General features: G+C 38.5%; 1 protein-coding gene across 20 annotated transcripts in view; it reads left to right on the forward strand.

Moving 5' to 3' along the window:
• nfasca (neurofascin homolog (chicken) a) overlaps window positions 1-26,334 on the forward strand; it is a 66,100-nt gene that overhangs the window by 14,339 nt on the left and 25,427 nt on the right. For 10 of the 20 annotated variants that reach the window (XR_008965030.1, XM_057361439.1, XM_057361438.1 and 7 more), the window contains exons 2-9: window positions 11,682-11,741; window positions 17,400-17,573; window positions 20,237-20,254; window positions 21,254-21,359; window positions 22,488-22,678; window positions 23,584-23,706; window positions 24,350-24,520; window positions 24,949-24,996. Coding sequence is in view for 18 of the 20 variants with exons in the window: in XM_057361439.1 (XP_057217422.1) it covers window positions 17,480-17,573; window positions 20,237-20,254; window positions 21,254-21,359; window positions 22,488-22,678; window positions 23,584-23,706; window positions 24,350-24,520; window positions 24,949-24,996 (751 nt within the window). In the remaining 2 variants the exon portion in view is untranslated. Of the gene's footprint in view, window positions 1-1,977; window positions 2,216-11,681; window positions 11,742-17,399; window positions 17,574-20,236; window positions 20,255-21,253; window positions 21,360-22,487; window positions 22,679-23,583; window positions 23,707-24,349; window positions 24,521-24,948; window positions 24,997-25,997; window positions 26,194-26,334 lie in introns of those variants that run through there. The other 10 variants (XM_057361430.1, XM_057361435.1, XM_057361444.1 and 7 more) reach the window with 6 other exon arrangements.

A 26,334-nucleotide genomic window follows, 5' to 3' on the forward strand; every position in this document is an offset into this window, starting at 1 on the left:
AATGCAATGTGTATACACGATTTAAGGTTAAAAACGCTGTATTTTCCACAGACCCTGCATGTTTGTATCTCCTCTTTGCCCCGCCTCTCTGAAACTTGCAGATTTTTTACAAAGCTCATCGCTCTGAAAAGCGAGGTGTGCTATGATTGGCCAGTTAACCAGTGCATAGTGATTGGTCGAATACTGCAAGCGTGTGACGGAAATGTAACGCCTCTTACCATATTTGGAACATCGGGTTCCAAAGCAATTGTACTGACAGGTACGCCCACCTTACTAGCGTATACATTTGGGCGGACTTTGTCAAATCATACCACGAACTGACATAGATTTGTGGGGGTGTGGTTACACGAGGTGTTTCAGGCAGGTCTGAGTGAGCATTCGCTTTTAGATAGAATGCATCTTTTGTTCCGACACTTACATTTTTGCTATTTTAGGTGTCTAATACATGCATGGGCAACGTATAACACACCAAATGCACAGAAAAACATGTATTCGTGCCATATGACCCCTTTAAATAAATTCAAATTTGAGTTCTTCATTCTTTGCTGTGAAAATTAAATTTCTCCATCCATCCACTGATAATAAATCCTATAATGCATCTGTCTGACAGATCACGTGCATAAATCTGGCAGAGCTTGTTTATATTTGGTTCTGTCTCTTTTGTTCATCTCATTGTTTCCACTGAGCGATTAAAATCACGCATGACTGAAATAAATCTTTTATTTAGTCTTCCTCTGTTTTGCATCTGCCAACACATGAGCCCCCACAACAGACGTCACAAGAAAGGGAAAAAATGCTAAACATTCCTTACAATAAGAGAAACTCATTCTGCTCTTCGCTCTAAACGTGCTTTGAGGACACAGACAAAAACAGTTCAGCAACACACACAGTTTAATCTTGACATTATTTTATTTGTGTAGCAGACGAGAGAAGCTGACACGGTGTTTAATCGAGCTTTGCATAGAAATTAGCGGTTTAACTGTTATCTTTGTTCTTGACTCCCGCTGAAAGACAGGCACAAAGGAGACCTATTATCATAATTCAACACGACTAGTTGCTATAGAGATATAGATACCTGCAATTTGCAAACCAACATTGGAGACACAAGGTCAATGGTGCTGCTTTGAATTATGCTGTCATTCACTTGTTTTTTGCTGTTCTTGGTTTTTACGTTTGTGGCAAGATTTACTAACATCAGCTTTAATTTCTTTCTTCTGCAGAACACAAAAGAAGATATTTAGAAAAATCTTGGTAACTGGACAACGGCGATACCCATTGACTTGCATTGGTTTTGTGTCCATGCAATAGAAGTGAATGGGTACTGCCGTTGTTCGGTAACCAACATTCTTCAAAATATCTTATTTTGTGTTCTGTGTAAGACAGCTGGTAAATTATGACAGAATTTTCATTTTTTTAGATGGACTATCACTTTAAAAGTCTTTATCGTTTAACTTTTTCCCACACTCGTTGCCTGGCTGGCACTGGCATTTATTGATCTCTGTCTACATTAGGCTTCCCTAAGCACATACGGCTACCAATTTCATGCTGATGACATTGTATTGATATGTCAGTGGCAGGAGGGCGGACGGGGGCGAGAGAAGTGTGTCCAGTCATACACGAGGGTGAGACGTGGGTCAGATTGGAGGGGTCAAGCTCAGAGAGAAAGCTAAGAGGAGGAGAGAGTCTTCTAGCTCTGCCTGAGAAATACTAAATCCCTTCCAGCCGGCCAGAGCGGGGGAGGCCCGGTCGCCCCGGTTACATGTATATATATGTCATGTGCGCATATTTGTATCGTCCTCTGTGTGTGAACACGTTTTGTTATGGAGTAGTGTGAGAGCACGTGTGTGTGTGTGGATTTTGTTTCAAAGGGGGGAGGGGTTTGCACACAGTGCTATTTATTATTCATGCAGTGGGCGGAGAGAAGCAGGAGTGGGAGGCGGCAGACGGCGGGATCCAGTGTTTGTAGTGTGTGAGTAAGTCAGAGAGACAGAGAGAGAGAGGGAATATCAGAGATAGTAAGAGCGTGTGGATGCACCAAGAGATAACCGACCCCAGAAGGCACATCATTAAGGAGCTACACACATGCTTTACATCTTGATGACACAGAGAGTCTAAGGATTTTATACCAGGTGGCACATATGAGAGAGAGGAATCTACTCCAATAGGAATGACAGGTCAGCTCACTCTTATTAGAACCGGAGACCTTGCCTGAGAGGTAAATTGGATTTGTTTTCTTATGCTTTTTTGGTGGGTTGTAAAGGGGTCTTTCCTGTCACTGCTTGTTTTCAGGCCAACAGACTGCTGCTGGATATTAATTGTCTTTTTTTGTGTCTGGAAAGAGAACATGGATCTTTTCTCATTGTCATATGAGTGATGTTTTATCCCACATGCTTAACAGTTTATGCTGGGCTTTGTTGCTCTGCTATGTTTAGATGCATTTATTCTATCAGCTATGTTACGCTGCTAGTATAAATGGACAAAATGACACATTTAAATGAATCAATCATCCATCATTATGTGTATCATCTATTATTAAAAAACAGCGTTAGTTTCACCTTAAACTTCTGTAGAATGATAGATGATGTTGACATTTGGATGGTATAAGAAAACATCAATAACAGATGGTCAGAATGTGTGTGAATTTACCCTTGATTGAATGAAATTATTGGCAAACTTAGAAATTGTGAACCATATGTCAAAATGCATTTTGTTCGATCAGTTCAGTAAACTGGCATTGTGCAGTTTTGTGTCTTAGTAGTTTGATTTTGGATTACCACGGTGCACATTAATAATAGCGCTTCTTCAGACTTTTCTATTATTTATTTATGTTTTGGTTGTCCAGTCGTAGACAATACTTTGATTAATGCATTATTTGCCAGAATATGAAAAGTTACATTTGATTTGATGTGTCTAAACCATTACAGTCAGACATTTATCGATAAGTTCCCGCATCAGGACGCATTGATCGATCTGGCGCTGAACTACATGTTGCATGTTCTGCGTCTCGTAAACTACTGTGTCTGTTTTCTTACGTTGACCTTTGCCCTTTCACTCTCTCTCTCGCTTTCAAGTCCTCTGTCTGTGTGTGTCTCCCGGCTACCGTCAACGTCCGTGTTTACACTGAACATCATTTCAGCTCATGTCAGATTCTAGAGGAGTCTTTGTGTTATCCTGAACACTAGAAGAAGAGCAGAGCTGTCAGTCAGATGTTTAGCTGGGGGTGTACAAGCAGCCACACACCCAGCACAAGTGAAGTGTGAAGCACTCAGAAGCTCGCACAAGCTCCCAGAGAGAGACTACCACAGAGACACGTCTTGTTATAGATACAGGTATTTGGGTATTTAGCGTGTAGCGTTGCATTCTGTTTGTGCCTCTTTGTGATATTGTAATCACTTCAACATGAAGTATCATTATTTATTTTCATTAGTCGCTTCTTGTGTTATTCTTACTGCCCCACACTGTTTTAAGTGTAATGAACTAATACTTTAACTTGTATTGCAAAAAGAGCATTATTTGTTGTTACATTTACTGATAAATTACAGATAATTCTCTCCTCTTGTACACATTTTTTGTTCAATTCAATGCAGCATTATACATGAGAATAATATTGCAAACAATTTACACAGAAATTTGTATTGAGATAAAAAAACCAAAGCTTTTTTAAAGAACCAGTGAGGCACAGTATTTGCACATTTCGAAACCTTTCTCTACAGATGGCTTATTTACAGTTGCCTTTGCACGCTAATCTGGAATAGTAGAAAGTGTTTTACCATTGATGTGGTGAAAGCCATTCTTTAAAATAAATAATAGCAGTCATGTGCCATCAATGTGAAAGGGACTTTGGGCTGTCTGGACTTTGATGTTTTTCAGGAAACCCGGCTTTCACTGAGCTGATGCGCAGTATTCACATGTGGCTTACGGAGACATGTCGGGATTTGTTCTGCTGCGTGTGATTCTGTTGCACACACATGGGAGTAAATGAACCAGTGTAATTTTACCAAAGCTGTCGCGCCTTTTTGTAAATATTGCTTTGTGGTTTAGACGATCTTTCAAAACCACCCGATACACGGATGAGTGAATTCTAAATGAATGCACCTGAAAAGGGCCAAAATCTTCTTGACATTTGACAGCATTCAGTAATATCATCAGTGCTGTTGAATAAGCCGTACAGCCGGACGTGGAATACAAGGGGCTGATTGTGTAATAATCTGTGTATATGTGCATGTATGCATGTCTGTGTATGAGGGGCATGAAGGCCCATTCTTTTGTGCGGGCTGAAGAGGACGAGGTTAATGCACTTACAGATAATGCACAGAAACCGTCTTTCACTGTAAATATTTAGACTGATAACCAAAGGCCTCTCAAATCCGCCCCTTTGGAAATTTTCTCACAATGCTACATTCAGACCCATTCTTACCCAAACGCACACCTGCGCTAGACATGTTTACAGTGGAATACTAGTGTACTGCTTACTACAGAGTATACACTGAGTAGTGTCTAATATTTATTTCAAATATCATGTGAAACAAGACATATTTAGAATAAACATTTTGTGGTTGATATCACTTTTGGTTTATTTGTCATATTGGAATTGGTAGGTCAAGACAAGCACATTGCTTTATGAATTACAATATCAAACACCGTGGGGATTTGTGTAGAAGGTCAAATATTATACATCATTTCTGTATTCTGTGCAATGTGTGTGCATATTGTTTGTATGTAAATTGCAAATTGCGGTTTGAACATAGCCCTTACCAAATTGCAATAATTTCTTTTTTATTTTCTACAATTAAAATGTGTTTGGATTGCACAAAGGATCAATATCAACATGAAATCTGCAGTCTATATTTATTCATAAGAATTTCTATAAAATGTCCACTACCTTTTAAGTGTGCCCTGTTATAAAGTAGTTTGGTATAGCTCATTTACATCATGAGATTCAGCCCGAAGATAAAATCATTTTATAAAGTGTAACCGGAAGTGCTTCTTGTGGACAAGTGTTTACATCTTTCGAAGTGGTCTATAGGCCGTCTTCAATTAGTTCAGGTCTGTCTCCTTTAACAACCTCATGCTTTCTATAATAAGAGATTTAGCTCTTGTGACACTGGCGATGCTGTTCTGGAGTATTAATAATTTCCCCCGTGTTTGTGTCAATAGTTCCTAAGCACTTTTGCCGCCCATGTGGTGCTCAGTGAATCCACCCATGAGAATCCCACATAGGGCTATCCACCATAGTCCTTTGTGGAATTCTCATCATACAGTTTGCATCATTAAACATATGCACACAACATTGTTTATCTGTTAGTCAGCAGACTTGTGCTTCTGACGGTTAAGTTACAGGAAGAACATGAACTCTAAACCATGAGCCAGATGTTTGGATCACAGATGGCCTTGCAGTTGTTGGACCCTTGAGCATTGCATTTAAACTGCGTGACATTGCAGCTGTAAGTGTGGGGCGGATGACTAACACAATGTGATGTTATTTAATGTTATGTATGTGTATTACCCTGATGGTCATTCAGAAATACACGTATAAATACCGACAACCAATATCACCAGAAGAAAAGTATTAACTGAGCTCCTCTGCTTGGTTTGGGGGTTAGAATGAAAAGTCTACAGTATTAGCACACCATCAAAGGCTTGAGTATATTTCTCATTTCCTCAGTTTTTGATCCGCTCTTAACCATTATTGTAGGCTTAATGCCGTCAAAGTGTGTTTTATGGCTATTGGCTGACACAGGCGGATAAAACTGCTGCAGAAACACATTGCTAAAATGAAGAAATAATCCACACATATCTCTTGTAACTGAATGGGTTAGACTGTTTTACATTTCAGTCTCATGCCTGCCTATAAAGACACCAAAGTCTCAAATATATTCATAGATACAATTTATGTGTTTCAAAAAGTGCTGACCTGAACTATGACCTTGTGGTTCCTCACATACACAGGCACCATGCCGAAGGGCAGTGGTAAGAAGTAAAACACACATGAAGTTCAACAGAGGCTGGCATGGAATATACATGAGTCTGATTCATCATCCACTATGATTTTAGATTAGCCAGAGCTCCATACTGGGAGAATCTTGCGGCTTTATATTTTCGCCTAAATGAAATTATTAAAAAAGCATAGTGATTATAATGCGCATATATTATACTGCATTGACCCGGTGGCATTTGGAACAGGTTCAATCAGAATGGTTAGGACAGGGATGGTCTCCTACCAAGATCCTATTCCCTCGGCATCATCCGTGCTTCAGGGGGCTGGAAAATAGCTTGTGAACCTATTGGCTCCTCTGAGGTGAAAATCGGAGTAATTAGCAGCGTTTCTTAGGCATTGTCTCTTTGTTTGGGCTGGGGTTACAAAACGTGTTTTTGTGAATATGGGTTCTTCAAACAAAGCAGCACACCATCACTTTTCATAATCTTAATCTAGATTTCTAGTACAAAAAGATCAATATTCGTAAACAAGTTAAATTTACTTGATATTTTATTGATTATCATTAACGCTTTTATTATGAATCACAGAGGTTAAAACATCTCTTCTTTGTCTTCATATGAAGGGACTTGTTCTCCATATCCACCTCATTCATTGGCTGGTTTTCTCTATTACGAGAGCTTTAATGGCAGTGTGTGTCCAGAATAATCACCAAAGGAAGAATAGCGTATCCTCCCGAATTAGCTTCAGCGGCGTTTCTTGTACTTGTTTTTGTGCACTGGATAGATTTCAGAGCTTTAATTAATGGATTTGTCAGCAGCTCATCTCCCAGAACCCCCTCTCTGTCACACACACACACATGCAAATTCAATCAAACACACATATGCATACACACACACACACACATACTAACACCCCGGTTCTTATCATTCGACAGAGAGCGGTGGTCCCCGGATACTGAATTCACACCCTTCACACTATCCACCAATGCCTCCTTATGATAAGTGTGAACGAATAGGACCCCCAAAAAAGGCAGATACAGGGAGGGGTGGGGTCACGTGTCCCTGGAGGTGGGATGGCACAGCTAGGACCATTAAGAGATCCAGAATGTATTTAATCACCACGGTAACCCCAGGCAGATGGACCCATCCAGGAAATGAGTCCCAGCAGCTATTTTTGTAAAGCGTCATTCCAGTTAACTGCTGTGCATCTTACGGGTTTTTTTAAGGGAAAGGAAATGAGCGATTCTTGGGATATGGTGAAATTGCTTGGTTTTTTAACCCTTGTGTAGTGTTTGGATCTGTTGAATCTGTTATCAGTGTTTACTAAAAAATGATGTGATTTATTGTTGTTGTTTTTTAACTCGGACATTAAAACATTCAAAAAAAATTTCACCCATTTTTTTTTCACAAAAAAAGCACTTTTTAGCAAGAATTATCATTTTTATAAATGTAATTTAACAGATGTAAATGTCAAATATTAACCATATATGCTGTCTTTGTTGCTTGTAATTGGGATAAAGTAAAAATGTAGCGTTTTTCGTACAATTTGTTGGTCTTTAAATACATTTTTACAGTATATGGATGCACTAAACCTGCAAACATCAGCTGGGTAATAAAAACATGAACAGTTTTCAAGGGTTAAAAGCTGTTTATGTGGATATGTTTTGAACCCGGGACAAAGAATCACACCACTGTCATATTTTATCTAGGGCACCATCACCAAAGGGTTTCGGAGGGTTTCCCCACCTCTAAAATCATTACTGAAATAGAATGAATTTCTATTCACTCAATCTTTAGGAAACCCTGTGTAACCTTGTCAAAAGCAGCGACTTTATCATCAGTATGACAGTTTAAACTGGAATAGCCTATATTGGGCATTAAATATTAACGTTTTACCTATTTTTGACCTCTCAATCCATATAGTAAACATATAGAGCATTTTCATCTGTAGTGCAGGGTGTGAGTCTATTTGCTTTTTAATTCACTTACAAAAAGAAATGATTTATAAATGGAACTGTCTGGGTTTTTTAGCGGAGTATTTTGTGGAATAACCAGTGTATTCCATGCAGTTCTTTTCTGTAACACACAGCTGTTCACCTCTAATGAACCCTTATTACTTAGTATCCCAGCAACAGCACACCACACAGGTGTGACTAACATGCTTTTATGACGTTTTGATTTTGATTTCACATTTTTTACACCTTTAAGCCGTCATTCAGTTTGTTTCAACACCAAAGTGCCTTATAATGCAGATAAAGTGTTGTACATTTAGTTATTTCCTTTCTTTTTTATTTGACTTGACAACATCAAACCCATCAGACACACACAAAGGCTTGATAATGGGCGTACTACACACCCCCTCTGGGACAAGCTTACCACTGAAAAACATACACATACACCTCGCCCGATGCTGTTGCTAAGGAGCCCTAGCGACCAGGTTGTCTACCATTGGTCGTAGCTGGGATTCAGGCAAGTGGAGCTCACAGGAATTGAGATGCAGTTTGGATAATGAGCCATTGGGTTGATTTTGGTTATTCAAAACGAGGGCAAGAATTTTTTTATTTTTTATTTAATAAAATTAATGTACTTGATTTTATAAATTGGTTTTGTTAGAGGGCTGGGTTTTGGTGTGTGCACGGTGGCTGTGTTTCTTGCCCACCTATCACAGTCTACAAGCACAAATTCATCTCGTCTTATCGAGTTACAGGACAGCCACACGGCAAAACAGATTTTTATAATCCACTAAAAGAGAATGAATGAGTTAAATCAATACAAAGAAAATCTAAACCCATCAAAAATGATTTTCATATGCTCTATCTGACCTTTCTGGATTGGAGAAATAATGAGTTAAACAGTTGAGGGCAAGGAAATGAGTGGGAATAGAATGTGTTGGTGGAGATTAGACACAATTCAGTTTCATTGTTGAAGCAAAGAGACTGATTTTATGAGTGATTATGCGGGTGGTCTTCTTTAAGGCTAACGGAGAGGAAGGGGGTCTTAATTATTTCAGTCATGGCACAGCGTGTTTTGGACATGAACTAACAAGATAAAAACAGGCTCTCTTGTATCTCATTTGTGTCCACGGAGGAAATCCTGCATCAAAAAACTAGGTTGTGATGAGCTAATGAGCATCTTTCTTTAGATGTCTGTTTCATGTAATGATACAGGAAGTATGTAATTGACTTTCATGCAGTTACATCTTCTGAAGACCTTGTCTGCATTGTCAATAATTAGTTTAAATCAGTTTATTTGTCTCCACAAGCTCATCAGAGTATCATGACCCAGATCTTCTCCTTGCCGTAAGGATTCCTCTTGCTCTACCTTAGTGGAGTAGGTCAGCTTCTGGCAACTTCTAGTGAAATGTCCAGACAGTGCTCACCTCTCCTACACAAGAGGTTGTAAAACAAATATGCCGCATGGCACTATATAGAGTTGCATGCACCTGTCTGCGTTGTTTTAGTGTTGAGTTCCCTAAAGGACGTATGCAAATTAGGGACAACGCTAATGCGGTCACAAAATCTGTACTGCACGCAATTTGCACAGCACAATTCCCAAACTTTTGTGAGTGGATTTGAGTGCTAGTTCGTGAAGGACGCGGCAGGCCACCATTATCTAGCGTACCTTTGTGGGTCTGTAGTGTCACTCCAATACATACTATGATCCAGGAATCTGATTGGCTATTTAAACACAAAAGCAAATCTAGATTTTGAACATTAATTATCATTTGATGAAATAATGCTTCAATCCATAGAAAAGAAACACAAACATCTGTGAATCTAATTTGTATATTTGCCATTAAACGAATGATAGTAATTCCATATTATTGTGTTGCTATTTTAGTGCCTGCACTGAACTGCGTGTTGTTTGTTAGTGAGAATAAAAACGAATTTTTGGCCGGCGTAAATTATTCTTGGATATCCGTCAGCTAATAATTGACAGCAGTAAGTGAGAAGAGGAGGAGAAAGACTTTTGCAGTAAATCAGGAAAAGGTGTGATTGATTTATCGCTTCCTGTTGTTTCCCTCAGGGCTGCACATATAGCCTACCTCCACTCCCTTTTCAGCATCTTCATGTCTCCCTCCTCTCGCTTTCCTCCAAACTACTTTTCATTCTCCTCTTCTGCGTTCAGTTTTTTTCCTCTGTTCCCCTTTTCTCTCGCTGTGCCGCTCACATCGGTTCTCTGCATCCTCTTTTCTGGTATAACTAGGTCATTCTGCAACGTTGAGCCATCGCTCCTGCCAACCATGAGATCCACACGACTCTGCACACTCTTCTGCTTCTCCAGCTTACTTTCCCTGGGGTCTGATTATTCGTCCTAGGTGTTTTTCACCTGTAGGTGTGATTTAATCAGGCTAATTTAATTTGATTATTAGTTTTTTTAATAGGTGGACTACATTTCATTCATAACATAGAGATAAATAGGGATCAGGGTCCGTATTTACATCTGAAAACCCAATGACCGTCCTGCCCGGGAAGTTATTACCGGGGCCTTTTGACCTGTCAAGCCTAATAAGATCTCGTAATGGACAGAGTCAGAGGTCAGACAGGAAGTGCTTTCCTATGGGAGCAGGTGCAACTGGACAGTGAGACAAACAAGCAATAGATGTAAATGATCCAGCAGATTGAGAGGCTGGAAAATCTTCTGTGAACTCTCGAGAGAGGTGTAACAAAGTGAAAGGAAGAGGGTGTGTGTGAGCCAAACCCGCCCTTTGGGGATGTCCAAATTTGTAAAAATACAAAAAATATTACAAATGAAGCTTTTTCACAATTGTCACAACAGTCCACAGTCATTTATTGCACAATTTATTGACCGTGTGATATTAAAACACATTTTAAATGAGGTTTCTCTCTTCTGCAAATTGTAAAATGTAAAATATTTTACAATATTTTGTACATTTGAGAAACTCAGCATCTGTGTCCAAAGAGATCAGTCTGTTCAGGAAACCATTAAAACAAGACGTCGGCAAGACGAGTGCACATCTAACAACATTTCATCCATCGCTATGTATTAGCCACATATCTCGCTCACTTTCCTTAACTCGATTCTGCTCAAGTTAATTTTTTCTCTCTCTATGCATAGTCGGGAATGGATTTAAGTACCTCTGTTTGACAGAGGTCAAGCCCCTGGGTTACAGAGTTCAAGATTACACAGTCTCATGTCCACTACGCTGTAATTTCACTGGACCACAGATGCTGGACTGAATGCTAATGGTGGTACCTTAGTGAAATCCAATGCCTTCCTTTACAGTAAAACATCTCAGAAAGCTGTATAACAAGGTCAATAAAGTGTTTGCTTACTAATAGCAAAGAGTACCAAGAGGCGAAACTCAATAGAACGTTCCATTGCAACACCAGCGCCCTGCGATTTCCGCCATTTTGGGGTGAAAGCGACTCGGCTTTTTGCTGTCGCGATGGCAATATCAGCTGCTTTGTTAAACAAAAAACATTAAAGCTGAAATTCAACCTGAATGATGATAATACATGATGACAAAAGCCTTGGCTTGCTAGAAACCATGTCAGTTATAAAGCATTTTCACCCCTAAATGGCGGCCGCGCTGTTTCCCAAAAAGCACCAGAGTTTCACCTCTTGGTATCTATACTCTTTGCTAATAGGGAGTGATATGAAGGTATAAAAAGAAATTAGAGAAATATTAATACAAAATTTCATTCTAAAGCTTTGCAGAAGAATCAATAAATAAATGGCATGTTTGGAAAAGACACTAATAATAAATTCTTCTTTTTCAGGTATTAGAAGTCTCTGCCAACCTCCATCCTAAAAGTGGCCACATTATCCTACGCTTTTGTGTAAGTGTCTGTTTATTATCTTGATCATTTATAGCTTTTCGAAAAAGAAATGTCACAGAAGCTTGAAGATGGGGCGTTTTTCTAAAAGCATGCCCCCAGGTTAGACGATTGTAACGCTTTTCCAATCTATTGAAAATGGAGTGTTAAAACATGCATATGGTGTGTGTAAGTGACAGCTGTAGGGCCATCTCGTCCAGCATCCTCAGAGTGTGTCTCAGTATCAAAGGGGTACTAGAGGAAGAGAGGAGCGTCTGAGGCACAGCTCCACTGAGAGTAATTGGCTGTGATGGGCATGCGAGTATTTATAGAGCGGGAGTATGGGTAATGTGTGTGCGTGAGGTTTTTGGATGAGAAGATTGCCTGGGGCTCTACTACCCTCAGCACACTAGGGACACGGCAAGAGCGATGAGACCCAGTCAGCTAGACCTTCAGCCTCCAGTGACATCAAGGACATTTGACCTTACAGTGGCTTTTAATTTTTTAGAGATATGCATCATTAAGTTGCTTTAACGCTCTTTGATGCTGCATTTAATGGACAGTTTAGATCTTTTGATGCATATCTGATGCATTTTGATGCACAGCTCATGTGTACAATCAATTAAGATTGCTGTATTTATAGTAGTGACTGCCAAGATGTATACTGTATACTAGAACACAATAAAGTGTGGTTAAAGCTTTTAGTATTAGTGTTCTAAAATGAAATTAGAAATAGAAAATGTTAACAAAGATTACAAGATTGCAGTAAATTTGTTAAAAAATAATTTGGTTTATCTCAGATTAAAATGCTTACTCTCTTTAAACCTTTTCTGTATAAAAAATCATATGTTTTATATGGTGTATTAGAGCTATTCAGAACATTCCTGTATATTGTAAACATGGACATCTTCTCTTGTGTAAGTATGGGAGACGCTCATATCATTTATTGCACAGCATTCAGCTCTTTCTGGACAGTTATTAAACATAATTAATTGTCATTCATGTCCTTAACATTATGTTAAAATACTTGTGCACAAAATTCGCCTTGAGTGCATCGAGATAATGGTGCCTTCATCTGTTTGTATATTGGTTTACTGCTCATCAAAAAATGTCTCCTCATGGCAAAATGCATGCTTGACATCTTAGACATGCGCAGATAAACAAATATTCTGTTACAGTGGATATTATTAGCATGAAATTGTGAAATACGAGAAGAATCGGATGTGTGTTAAGTAAAATCTGATGACCAAATAATAGATATGTATCAATTTCAAAACCACATATGAAGGTGACCCAAATTGATTGTAAATCATCTGGTTTGATACGTGTTAAATCGTATCTGTGCCAATTGATGACAGTGAATAGTAAAGTTTGTACAAGAAGTATCTTTTTTGTCCTTAGAATGCCTATTTAATGTTGCAGGTGGTTAGGGGCGGAGTCAAATGAATGTCTAAAGCTGTGTCTCATTTTGATGGCTGCCTCCTCTGGAGGTCGCATTTGTCGACCAGATATGCCATCGAGGCTGTCTCGTTTCAGAAAAGCATGTAGGACACTCAGAATGCACCCTTCGAATGCAACCTTGTTTGACAGGAACTCGAAGGATGCATGAGGTGTATCTTTCGTTGCTAGAGATAACCCACAATTCTTTGCGTCACCACAAACCAACATCTTTTATTTGAAGAAACGGCAGCAGCTGCACATTAAATCAAATATGTGATGTTTAAATATAAACAGTTTACAATTTTGGTGAACATGTTGGTGACAAAGTCTGTTTTACGGTTGTCACTGAATTGTCACCATCATGCATTAATAAGCTGTGATAACCATAAACATTACAGACTACAGAGTGAAGTATTTGACATTACGCTCGCCCACCCGCTCTGATAGAGCTGAAGTGGGTTTCAGGACTATTATATTGTTAATCATTTTTCGGTCCCACGTTTAAGCCTCGCTGTCTTGATCCTGCTTCTTTATATTTATATATAATAAAATTATAATTGTTTCTTTGATCTGACTGTTGACAAAAGGAAGCCAACTTGAAACATGAATGCGTCTAGACATCCATGCAAAAGAGAGCAGAAAGGCAGTTTAATTATATGGAATTAATGAGTCCCAGAATGCATCTGATGAGCTACTGTTGACATAATTAATTGTGAGCTTTTTTATTTGAAAGAATGTAACAAGGGACTCTAGGTGACTAGGATTAAGCTGTTTCAAGGGATAGTTCACCTTCATAATTAAAAGGTCATTATTAACACGCCCTCTTGTCATTTCAAACCTGTATGACTTTCCTTTTATCTGCAGAACATAAAAGGGGATATTTTGAAAAATGTTGGTAACAGAAAACCCTTGGTCCCCAGTGACTTGCATTGATTGCATGCCGAGGACATAACTAACATTTAGTATACTTATTGTGTAGTTGCTTATGAATCAAGAAAAATGTTGACTGTGATATACTCACAACTTACAATGAATTAAATACTTATATAAGTGCTAACCACTGGCAGAAAACAGGTCTTCTTAACACTGAGGTCAGAGAAGAAAACATCGAAGTGAGCCAGAAAACGCTAGCAGGTTTCCTCTGGTCTTTTTACTGTATGTGGGTTACATTATTACTGTACTGACATTCAGCATATTGTGAGTTTCAAAGACAGATCAGCCTGCCAACAAATTCCTGCCAGTTTTATGCTCGGGGCGTGAACGCTATATAAATGTGTGTTTGTGTGCGTATGTGTGCGTATCAGGCTTTATACCTTGACATCAAGGTGCCAAAATGTTGACAGTATAACATTCAGCAGCTTCCTGTATTGTGCTTATGGGAATCCTGAAAGTCTAAGTCATTTAGGCTGTTTGATAGAGAGTGAATGTGAAATAAAAGGATGCTGGGATCCCTAGGCTGAGCGTGACCTCTCTAGCAGTATGGTACTGGCACCATTCTCATCTTCTCTCCAGGCTCAGACTGTCTCACTCTCTAACCACCTGGACTCTGTTATGACGGGAATGAATGGCGCTTTTGAAGCAGATTTACAGCATCTTGATTCTCTATCAATCTTTTAAAAACATATCCATCCATGTAGCTTCAATGTCGTGTAGTTAACTACATTTTCAGAAGGGTGGCTTGACTGTTGTAGAAGTGGCTTCTCCAAAATCGCTACACATGCTCATATAGTCCAGCACATTACAGTCTGTTTTCAGCCCTTCTGGAATGAGTGACATGCAGAGGAGGAAAGTGTTCACCTCCTGTGGGGCGGATTAGCTGCTTTGGACTCATGCAGCAGATGGTGTGCGTGTGCATATTTGATAATTATCATATTGGTTTGATGAACGATTCTGCCCATGGTCCAGCTCTCATTTTTCCATCTGTTTCCATTGCATTTCACATGTTAAATCTTTTTTATTTATACAAAAGTGACAACATACATTTCACAAATCTGTCATCATTTACTCTTCCTCACGTGGTTCAAAACCTGTATGACTTTCTTTTGAAGAACACAAAATATTTTGAAGAATGCTGGTAACCAAACAACGTTGCCCCCATTGACTTCCACTGTATGGACACAAATCACTGGACCATTTCTCAAAATATCTTCTTTTGTGTGCCACAGCAGAGTCATCTATGTTTTAAATCACATGAGAGTGAATAAATGTTTTTTTTTTCATTTTGGATGAACTATACCTTTAATCAAACAACAAACCAGAAGAGCACAGGAGTGTTGAATATTTGCTCACATTATTCCACACAATACTATTGGGTTTGGTAGGGTGCGGAGAGAAAGGAGGCGGTGTAATTGGTTGAGGTATTCACCACGCTCCAATCACATCCATGAAATTGCCTTTTTTTGAACGTAATACAGGCTCTTGCTTACCCGGACCACCCGAGGCGTGTCATTTTTAGGGGCACGACTCTATTTGCATAATGAAGGTATGAACAACTATTCCAGTTGAGTAGTATCAGCAAGGAAGGGTGTGTGTGATGTTATTGAAGGCAGAGAGAGCACAGTGGAAGGTCTGATACACCGTCAGTTCTTTAAAGGCAGGATCTGACAGAGAACTGGTGAAGCATAGAGCTTAAGCCAGAGCGCAATGAATTTCGTATTTATGCATTCTGTTGCATTTACATTTTTTGCAGTTTGTTCATTTCCATGGGACTGCACCCATGACTTTGGTGTTGAGTGCCCACTTCAAGAGAAGATACTAAAACACAACCTGCCCTCTTGTGTTTTTATCGTGCTGGTTTGGAGGTTTTGTTGTCTTTGTGTGTTGGTTTGTAGTTTCATGCAGTGCAGCAGTGATGCCATATTCAGAAACTGTGAGAGGGCCAATGGCTCCAGGGAACGCTAGTGTCAACTGTAAATGTAGGCCAGCTCAAAACCTCCACACACAGCCCACGCCTGCAGTAGTGAATACAGCTGCCACAGACACACACACTCACAAAATCTGAAGACAGTGCAGGCCATTTGATGCACTAAATAAGTGTGCTTTTAGTACTTGTAAGACGCTGCACAATAATATTTAAAGGGGTACTTCACCCAAAAATTAAAATTCTGTCATCATTTACTCACCTTCGAGTTATTCCAAATCTGTATAGATTTCTTTGTTCTGATGAACACAGAGAAAGATATTTGGAAGAATGGTTATAACCAGACAGATTTTGCCCCCCATTGACCACCATAGTAGGAAAAATACAATGGGCGTCAAAAGTGCCCCAGAACTGTTTGCTGTACTACATTCTTCAAAATGTCTTCTTTTGTGTAAAACAGAACAAAAAAAATTCCTACTACTGGAGTCAATGGGGGCAAAATCTGCCTGGTTATAAGCATTCTTCCAAATATCTTTCTCTGTGTTCATCAGAATAAAGACATTTATACAGATTTGGAACAAATGAAGTGATAAAAAATCAGAGGTTAAAAATGTATTTTGAACTTATCCTAAATATCCTAAATATTTATCCTAAATACTAAATATTACTGTTGTACAAATGAAGAGTTTGGTTCCAAAATGAGAACTCAATTTAAAAAAATTTTCAAACATCATGTTTTTTATTGTGCATTCCAATTAATATCAATCAAACTGCAGTTGGTTTGTTTTGATTTAAGCCATAATAACTAAAGAAATACAGCTAACTAACACAAGAAAACATGGTAACATAATAAAAAACATGATTTTTGAAAAATTTTGAAATAGGAGTTATCTCATTTTGGAACCAAAGTCTTCAAATATTACTGTTGTATTGCTTAAGAGTGATTATTTTCTTTGCAGTATTTGAGGTCTGATAAAATGCAGAGCATCTTTTCTGTTATTTTGACATGTTTCTCCAGTTTTCATTTTCTGCAAATACATGCAAATATTCGAATTTGGTAGAAATATTGTTAGCAGTTCACAGAATGAAACAAAAAGGATAATTTTACCTAAACGCATACCTATAAATAGTAAATTCAGAAAAAAACGAAAATGGTCTTGGAAATAGTCTCTTAATTTTTTCTGCAGTTGTAAAATTGTAAATATGAATCAGATACAGTTAGATCAATTTAAATTTAAGGTATTTTTCTTGTCCCATTGGCTAAATGTTGTTTTCTTGTAAGCTTGTATCTAATAAAGTCATAAATGTCAGATTCTAAATGTAAAAGAAAAAAGGATTATGCACTAATGGTATTTAATAAGCAATTCTTTTTCTTTTTACAGGTCATACAGGGTGACTCAAAGCGTGCAGCTAAATCAGTAGGGAGTTGGGACGGGAGGGGTCAGCCAATCGAAGGTGAGAGATGCGGACGCAGGGGCGGTGGGCGGCACTGGCAGTGTTGTCAATAATCTTGCTGCTGTCAAAGGAGGCGGTTCCAATTGAAGTCCCACTAGACCGTAAGTCATCATTACAACCCGAATAACCATAGCTGATTTGACAAATATTGACAAGTTCAAGTATACTTTATATTAGTCAGTATCTGTATTATACACACTGCTTTTCATACAAAATAACAGCGTATGAATGTAACTAATGCGGAGAAATAAAACAACAATGACAGACAAAATGTTTTTTACAAGATACACAGGGGACAGAGAATCGCATACAACACCATCCCCACACATATCAACACACACCTTTGCAACCCTTTAGAAAGAGAGCTGGTCACTTCACCATGCAACATTAATGACATACTCTGCATGTATGTGATGAGGTTTTTAAGCCACTCATGCACTAATGGAGTTCTTGTTTTCCTATTATGCAATCCATTTACAGCGGTGCCATATTTTCGTATGAGAGTCAACATGTCAAATAAGCTTTTATAAACAGACTACACCAATATTATTTGAGATCTTAATAGAGATCTTAAAGTGATAGTTCACCCAAAAATGAAAATTCTGTCATCATTTACTCTCCCTCTTGTCATTTTAAACCTTTATGACTTTCTTCCGCATAACACAAAAGAAGATATTTAGGGTCCAGTTAACAACATTTTTCAAAATATCTTCTTTTGTGTTCTGCGAATGAAAAAAAGTCATACTGGTTTGAAATGACAAGAGGGGGGAGTAAATGATGACAGAATATTTATTTTTGGGTGAACTATCACTTTAATAGAGCACCACCATTAATTATAATATATTATTTAGCTGGTGTTGCATTAGGACCCAGTCTTTATATTGGAAATAATGGTAGTGGTACCAAAATTGTTTATATTATCTGAGTAAACATATATTCAGGATTGCTTCAAAGCAAATAGACAAACTCAAAGCCACTCAAACTCCATTTGGGGAGCTTTAATTATGTACAATAAATTAGTTAGTTGCATTTTATTGTTTGCATTTTAGCATTGTTTCTTTCATGCTGACCCATCAGTGAAACATTTCTCTATATAGCAGTTCATACTTGAATAGTTGTTAATGTAATTTTTTTTAAATTGGAAAATCCAGTGTCACTCTAAACAAAGAAACCAATAAATCCGCTCTGCCTTCTGTTGTCTGCATCTGTTTTATCCATCGTTTTTTTTTTTTAAGTTCTAATATTAGCTGTCCATGTTCGGTCCTAACATTTATGAAAAATGATTTGAGAGAACCATACAGAGGGAGAGAGAGACAGACCCAGAGGCGCTCTGTTCAACAATAGAGGGAGATTCAGTCTGACCAGGAGCTGTCAGCACCTCTCCACCTCCCCTGCTCCTGCTGTATTCCCAAAGCCCCATCAATCGCTTTTCCTCTTTTTCCCACATTCCGTCTTTCCTACTTTTTTCTCTCGCTTCCTTTGTTTCTCTCTTCTCTTTCTTCCTCTCTTCCTCATTCCCTGGCTTTTACTACTGATCCGGGTGCCATGTGAATCTCTTATTGATTTGTGTAGATAGAGAAGACTTCAGTGTTGATCCTGCCTCCGAGCTCTTCATAACACCCCTCTGACCTCTTGACCTCTCTGAATGTATTCTGCAGCATGGGATGCTGGGAAGTGACAAGCATCTGATTGCACTATTAGCGATTTGGTTCCGCCTCATTTTCTACACTTATTTTCTGTTTTTTTTTCCAAACCACAATAGCACTGTCTAAAACAGAGAAATGGATTTTAACTTGATTTTAAAACGAACTTTCTGTTTTATTAATAGATTATTACATCAATCTAGTTTATATATTGCCATATAGTGTGTGTTTTGTCTTTCAACCCCTCTAAAATGTTTCCATTATATCTATATTAATTTTTTATTCCCAATATCCCCCAAATTTCTATTGACAAAGGTTGTCATCGGTCCCCAGGCGACCTGTGACCCCATCACACACGCGCTCACACACACTAACACATATGTTGCTGATGATGCCCCATCCCCCGTGACTTTGCTCATGTGCAGTGATTGATGTCACATGATGAATAACACAAAGCCAGAGATGCACCTGTGGATGCTTCTTGTTAGATGGTGCTATAACCTGGGGATGAAGGTCATATTCCTTTAATTTGCAGAGCATAATAGCTACCTTTGGTCTTAAGGAACATACATCACAATGATCGTGGTTATTATCGCATGTGAGAAAACCCCCCACAGGGTCTGTCATTTTAACAGTGGGACAAAGAAACCCAGTCAGAGATTAAATATGTTGCCACATGGGGGAATATAAATGCGCAGAATATGATTCGCTAATGCAACAATGAAGTAAATTATCTTTGGAGTGATGTCATACCGTTTTTTTTTTAACTCATTTAGCTTTTTCGGTACAGAACTAAAATTAATCACTTCTTTCTTTTTTCATTTGCAAATTTCTCTACGCTTCACTTGCCCATGACCTATCAACAGGTAAGTTTATTTGTTTATTTTGTTGTTGCCAATACTGTAACTGTAGAAAATATATTTTTGCACTCTAGTATCCACTAATACACATTAGATTGTCTTGTCTTATATCAGCACTTGAGTAGCCATTTTAATAAATTAATATAAATGTTTTACTGTCATTAGTTAGTTTTATAACCAATCATGATTGAACTCCTAACTCTTTCTGTTCCCTTCTCCACTTTAATCTTCTCTCCATCCACTCCTATCTGGAACTAACAGCAAAGATCCAACAAGAGAGTAAGTGCCTCATTAACACAGATTAACTCGTTCATAAAAACACTTCTTGGTTTTAATGCAGTTTACAACCAAAAGTAGCGGATCAGAAATAAGTCATTACCACGTTGATGTTGGAAAATCCCGAATTTTAGGAGAACCATTGAAAGAACTTCAAACTCAATCATCAACAGAGATCACATGAGGTCACTGTGCTAAAGAATGATAAAGTCCATCATTTATTAAACCTTATTAATATTCTATAACGTAAGCCCAAAGAGATTTTTGCAGGCCGTGTCTTGAGAGGGGGGATTACTTTAGGGGGTTGTAAATCATGCCAGAATACCCACAGTTCTCAGCCAGAGAGAAGTAGAACAGAGCAGTCAGGAATCATGTGGTGAATCATGTAACCAATTCAGAATTTATTACATCGAGGCCATACGTTACAATTATGTAGGTTTTTATAATACATGATCCAAATTCCTATTATAAAATGGATAGATACAGTTATGGATGCTGATTGGTCAATACAGTGTTCATGCCATACTAAAAGAAACAAATAAAAATGCTAAACACTATTTCCTTCAGCAAAAAGAATGTTTTTTGAATGAATTGTATATAACATGGGTCTTCAACCGGGGGTCCGCGGTGGGACTGCAGGGGGTCAGCTTTTTGTTAAAAGTTTAAAACATTGGTACAAAGATATCACAACCAATGTTCCCTTCACACATTTAGTATCAGGGGGCCCTGCTCCATGCATCTCTCATCTAAGGGGTCCTTTCCCCAAAAAACGTCGAAGACCCCTGGTATATAATTATTAAAGCAGAATTCACAATATAGCAAAAAAAAAAATGTTTGCTTAAATTGGAAATTGGTGATATAGTCAGGATGATTTGTGTTTTCCATCTTTTACAATTCTGTCATTAAGTGTATGTTTGGCTTGTAAATGAACACTGATGTGAGTGTTCTGCCTCAGTGCTGGTTAGATAAGTCTCTCTCTCTTTCTCTCTCTCTCCACCCCAGTGAAACAACCCCCCACCATTGTGAAGCAATCACTAAAGAACTACATTGTGGACCCCAGAGATAACATCATCATTGAATGCGAGGCCAAGGGGAACCCGGTGCCAACGTGAGGATGAGCGAAACCTTTTTTCTGTTTGCTGTTGAGGCATCTCGTTCTCGCTTTCTCTTCTGCTCCTCTTTGTTTGCTTCCATCTCTCACCACTTTTACATCTCCTGTTTGTCAGCGGCACATTGCTGTATGTCTCAACCTGGAAGATAATGTAGCGTTATGTGTCGACTTGGACTTAGGGAGAAACAAGAATTGCCAGATTTGATCAGATAATATGATTTTGGAAGAATTGGATAAACATTGAGTTTATGTTAAAATCTCTGGACTTTCTAAGCAAATTGGCAACATCTTATCTAAAAATGTGTTGTCCATCCAATCCAAGAAACTACCGAAATATTTTAAAGATCTCATTTGAGAACTGTCTTTCTTATGGGAAAATGCATCTGAAACTTTTACGTCAACTTCCATCCTTTCTCCTCTCTTGTCACCCCTCTTTGTCTCACTCTGCCGCTCCATCTCCCTCTCTGTCCCTCATTCTTTCTCTTCTGTGGCTCTCTACTGAAACCAGACGACCATTAGCGTAATCATGACAAAGACCAGCGCATTTTTCTAAGAGTGACACCCAATGCCCCAACCTGACAGTGGCACTGCCAGCTTTGTCCACCCTCCCTTTTCACTCTTCTCATGCCATCAGATATGCCGGGGCACTTTGTTTGGCTCTGGTCCCTTGTGCTTGTTTGTGTAAAGCAGGCCTGACCAGCTCAACACAGTGTGGCCATTCAGAAAGCCTGTTTTTGTTTGGTGATCTGCTGGACTTTACAAAACCTTCCACTCAGACTGGCCCAGTAAAGCCATTGTGTTTTAATAATACACTCAGTTTACTGTTCACGCTCACAGAATATTCAGTAGGTTAGTAATTGGCACTCAGTCAGCTCCAAGCACGCAATCTACCGGTTTTACATCACTGTCGAGTCGACTGATGTAAAAGCATGTTGTCAAGGCCTAATATACAAGGTTAAAGGAATAGTTCACCTTCTAAATGAAAATCCTGTCTTTATTTACACGCCCTCTTGTCATTTCGAACCTGTATGACTTACTTTCTTGAATGAATGTCATGATTTAAAAGGTCTATGTACATTTCGAACATAAAAGGCATCAGGTTGGCTCATGTCCTACTCTCTGCAGGTTTCAGTGGAGGCGAAATGGCAAGTTCTTCAACGTGGGGAAGGACCCGCGGGTTACCATGCGGAAACGGTCGGGAACGCTGGAGATCGGAAGCAGCGGGAAACCGGAAGATTACGAGGGAGAGTACCAGTGTTTCGCTTCCAACGACTTTGGCACGGCAATTTCCAACAAAATCCTGCTACGAGTGTCAAGTGAGGGCCAGTTTACTCTATTCTTAAACACACATACACATGCTGTCTGTATTTCTCATAGTTTATGTGATGTCACACAAAATCCATACTTCGTCTTCTGTGCAAAACAAAAGGAAAAGATTGTATAGACAAAATATTTGTTATAGGTGTGTCATAATGTACCGGTATTGACAATATTGATTTTGTGTTAAATCCTGAGGTATGATGATTTTGTAAATAATTCAGCACCAGTCTAAAGTTTTGCTCTAAGAGCCACAATGGTTATAAACTCTCGTTTCCTTCCCTTCACTCATATTTTGAGTGCATTTCTTTGGCAAAAATAAAAATAAATAAAACTAAACAAAATAAAGATAAAGATAAAATAAACAAAAGTAAAAGATTAATTTGATTTCTAGAATCATTTAAAAATGATCAATTGAATTTATGTCGCTGCTGTCCTTCTGAAACGTCGATGAAATATCTCATATTTTCTCATTTTTATTTTTGGCCATAAATCATTATTACTAGTCGCTTTTTATGTTTGTCAGTGGGTTTTGCAAAAAACTAACCAATAAAAAGTATTTAAAAAGAGCTTGTTAACTTTGGAAAACACAATATTTCACCATTTATTAAGTACAGTGTTTTTTCCATTTCCTGAAAAGCAGTGAATTTGGACATCCAAGGTTTCCGAAGGTCAGCGACGACATTATAAATTCACTAGATACAGTATCACGGTACTATCATTGTCATGAATTGTTTTGTCCACGATAACCAAGTAGTGAAAGTCGCATATCGTGACAGCCCTAGTTTGTAACATATACTGTAGTAGACAATATTTTCCAAACATGTTCCAAAAATGCATTATCTCTCATAGACAAATGTGTGAGTGTGATTGTTATTCTCAAACACTCTTCTCTATTGTTCAGAGTCTCCTCTGTGGCCAAAGGAAGTTCTGGAGCCAGTGGTTGTGCGTGAAGGGGCGTCACTCGTCCTCCCCTGCAACCCACCTCCTGGACTCCCCCCTCCTGAAACCTTCTGGATGGACAGTTGTGAGTTTTACTCTTATCTTCCTGTGATTGGTTGTGTCTCATGACATTAACCCTCCTTAGCTACACTATCATTCAGACTTCACCTTCACACACACTTGTATCTTCCTCAATCCCTTTCTATCCCTCGCTTGCTGTGTGTCCTCTGCACAGCAGTGTCCGTTACTGCATTAGTGCTGAGCTAGTGCATGCATGCGAATCGGCACTACCTGACAAAAAGCTGAGAGAGCAGAAACGGGTCATTTGAAGAATTCCAGAGTCACGCAGAATTGACATTCACGCTAGTGTAGTTACCACACACAGTACTCTATGTGGTTGTAAACTTTAATGTGTCATTTTGCAACATTAGCATCACCAAAAAGCATCACAAAACTATGCTGTCTGCTATCCATCAATGTTTAGCCAATGTCGCTGTGTCAGGTTTTAATGTAAAAATGTTTAATGTAACTTACAAATGGCTTACTTATAATCGCCGTTGATATTTAGCATTGATAAGAGCAGAAAATCTTGTCTTCTTCTGTTGTTTCAGGCCAGCAAAAGTTGATCATACTTGTGGGATTCTTATGCTCATTTTGAGCATATTTTTTTGGGATGCCATTCAGCTATTGGACATCCATTAAGATCATCTTATGTTTTCTCTCAACAGCCATTATGCCTATATCGCAGGACAAGCGAGTATCAATGGGTTTGAATGGTGACCTGTTCTTCTCCAATGTTTTGGCTAAAGATGCCATCACTGATTACAGCTGTAACGCTCGCTTCGATTTCACACACACCATTCAACAGAAGAACCCGTACAACCTCAAAGTCCAAACCAGTAAGTGCAGAGTTGGATGTCATATGAATTATGGCTGATTTCTGTGCTGTCCTCCAAGGTGCATGTGACTATTGCCATCTAGTGGGTAGGAGGCAGTGTTACAGTATGTCAGTTGTTCTTGATGTTTGTCTTTTATACATTTTATTTACAGACTGTTTTAAGAGTGTTTTATGAAACTTTCAATCAGCTTTATTTTTTCCATTATGGTTTGATGGATCATCCCCCAACTGATTGCCATTTTAGGTCTTTGTCACAGGGTGCCCATGGAGCAGACCAAGACCATGCTGGTAAAAATATGTATAAATAAACTTTTTTCTTTCACAGGGTTTGCAGAGCAAAATGACGTTAACTCCAAATTTTGTTTTTGCAATTGCAATTTAATGTACAGTATTTCATTTTTGTTTGATAAGATGATGATTTTTTTACAGATGAGCCTTATAATGACACCTTAGTCAACTCCACTGATGTGTACGGTGGTGAGTAACACACGCAGTTAGTGTGTTATCTGTATGCTTTAATTTAACTCACTCTAACCGAGTTATTGCTGCTGTTTCTAACACACATGCACAAGAGGAAATCCATAGATCGATCATCTGGTACTGTATATAAAACACAGATGCCCTCAAGTAGTGTTTACAATATTATACAGTAGTCGGTCATTGACATTAGTGCTTAAAGGAGTAGTTCACATTCAAAGATGAAAATTCTGTCATCGTTTACGCACCCTTTTGTCATTTCAAACCTGTGTGACTTTCTTTCTTCTGCAGAACACAAAAGAAGATATTTTGAGAAATGCTGGTTACAGAACAGCACAGCCCTCCATTCACTTCTATTGTAACCAATGTAAACATGTTCTTTTGTGTTCTGTGGAATTAAGTCATACAGGTTTGAAATGACAAGAGGGTGAGTAAATGATGACAGAATTTTCATTTTGAAATTGAACTCCTCCTTTTAAGTTTTTCAGTCTATGCAATTTTCAGGTCAGCTAAAATGTCTGCGTGTTATTTTTTATCTTAATGTATTTTTGTAGTTCATTTGGCTCTGGTTGTTCCGAAGGACTAATAATTCAGATTCTAGTATTCCTGTAATTGAGTTAATTATTCTAACCATCTTGCTCATTAGAGAGATGGAAAGAAAAAAGATGAGGTGTTCATAAATATTTTAGCAACTTTAATCCAATGATAACCATATGCAAATGTATTCAGAGCTGTTGCCTGAGGGTCATAGTGAATGTACAGAAAGAAGAAATTTATGTAATGTCTTGATCGTATTTTACAGTAAAATTATATTATTTAATATAAAAATAATATAATTGCATTAAATTTGAACCTATTATATTATATTTAAAAACCTATTTTTGTGCCATTAGGATTGGTTTTGTGACATTATTTTCCTGAGTAACATAAATAAAGAGATTTTTCTTGTATTATTTTAGGGGAAAATGTTTAAAGATTTACCCAGATAACCTCATGATGTAATATTATTATCGGATTTCACAGCCTGACAATCGTTCAGGGCTATAATGGTTCCTGACTGAGTTCTTCACCAGGTGGAGTCCCGCTGACTGGAAACTGGCACGGCTGTCACCACAGACACACGTGACCCTGTTCGTGAAACACATGTTCCGGGCAGCCTCGTAGTCTGATCTCACGGGCGTAATCCTCCCACTTCATGTAACCAACAAAGCCAGTTGTCACTCCACCTCCAAGAGCACAGCTCGCAATGCTAATAGCTGCAGGCAGTGCTAATCTCGCCTTCAGATATACATCACAATAGAACTAATACTGCTCTTGAAGTCTTCCTCGGGGAGAAGA

The sequence above is a fragment of the Triplophysa rosa genome, linkage group LG20, assembly GCF_024868665.1.
Source record: "Triplophysa rosa linkage group LG20, Trosa_1v2, whole genome shotgun sequence".
NCBI lineage: Eukaryota > Metazoa > Chordata > Actinopteri > Cypriniformes > Nemacheilidae > Triplophysa > Triplophysa rosa.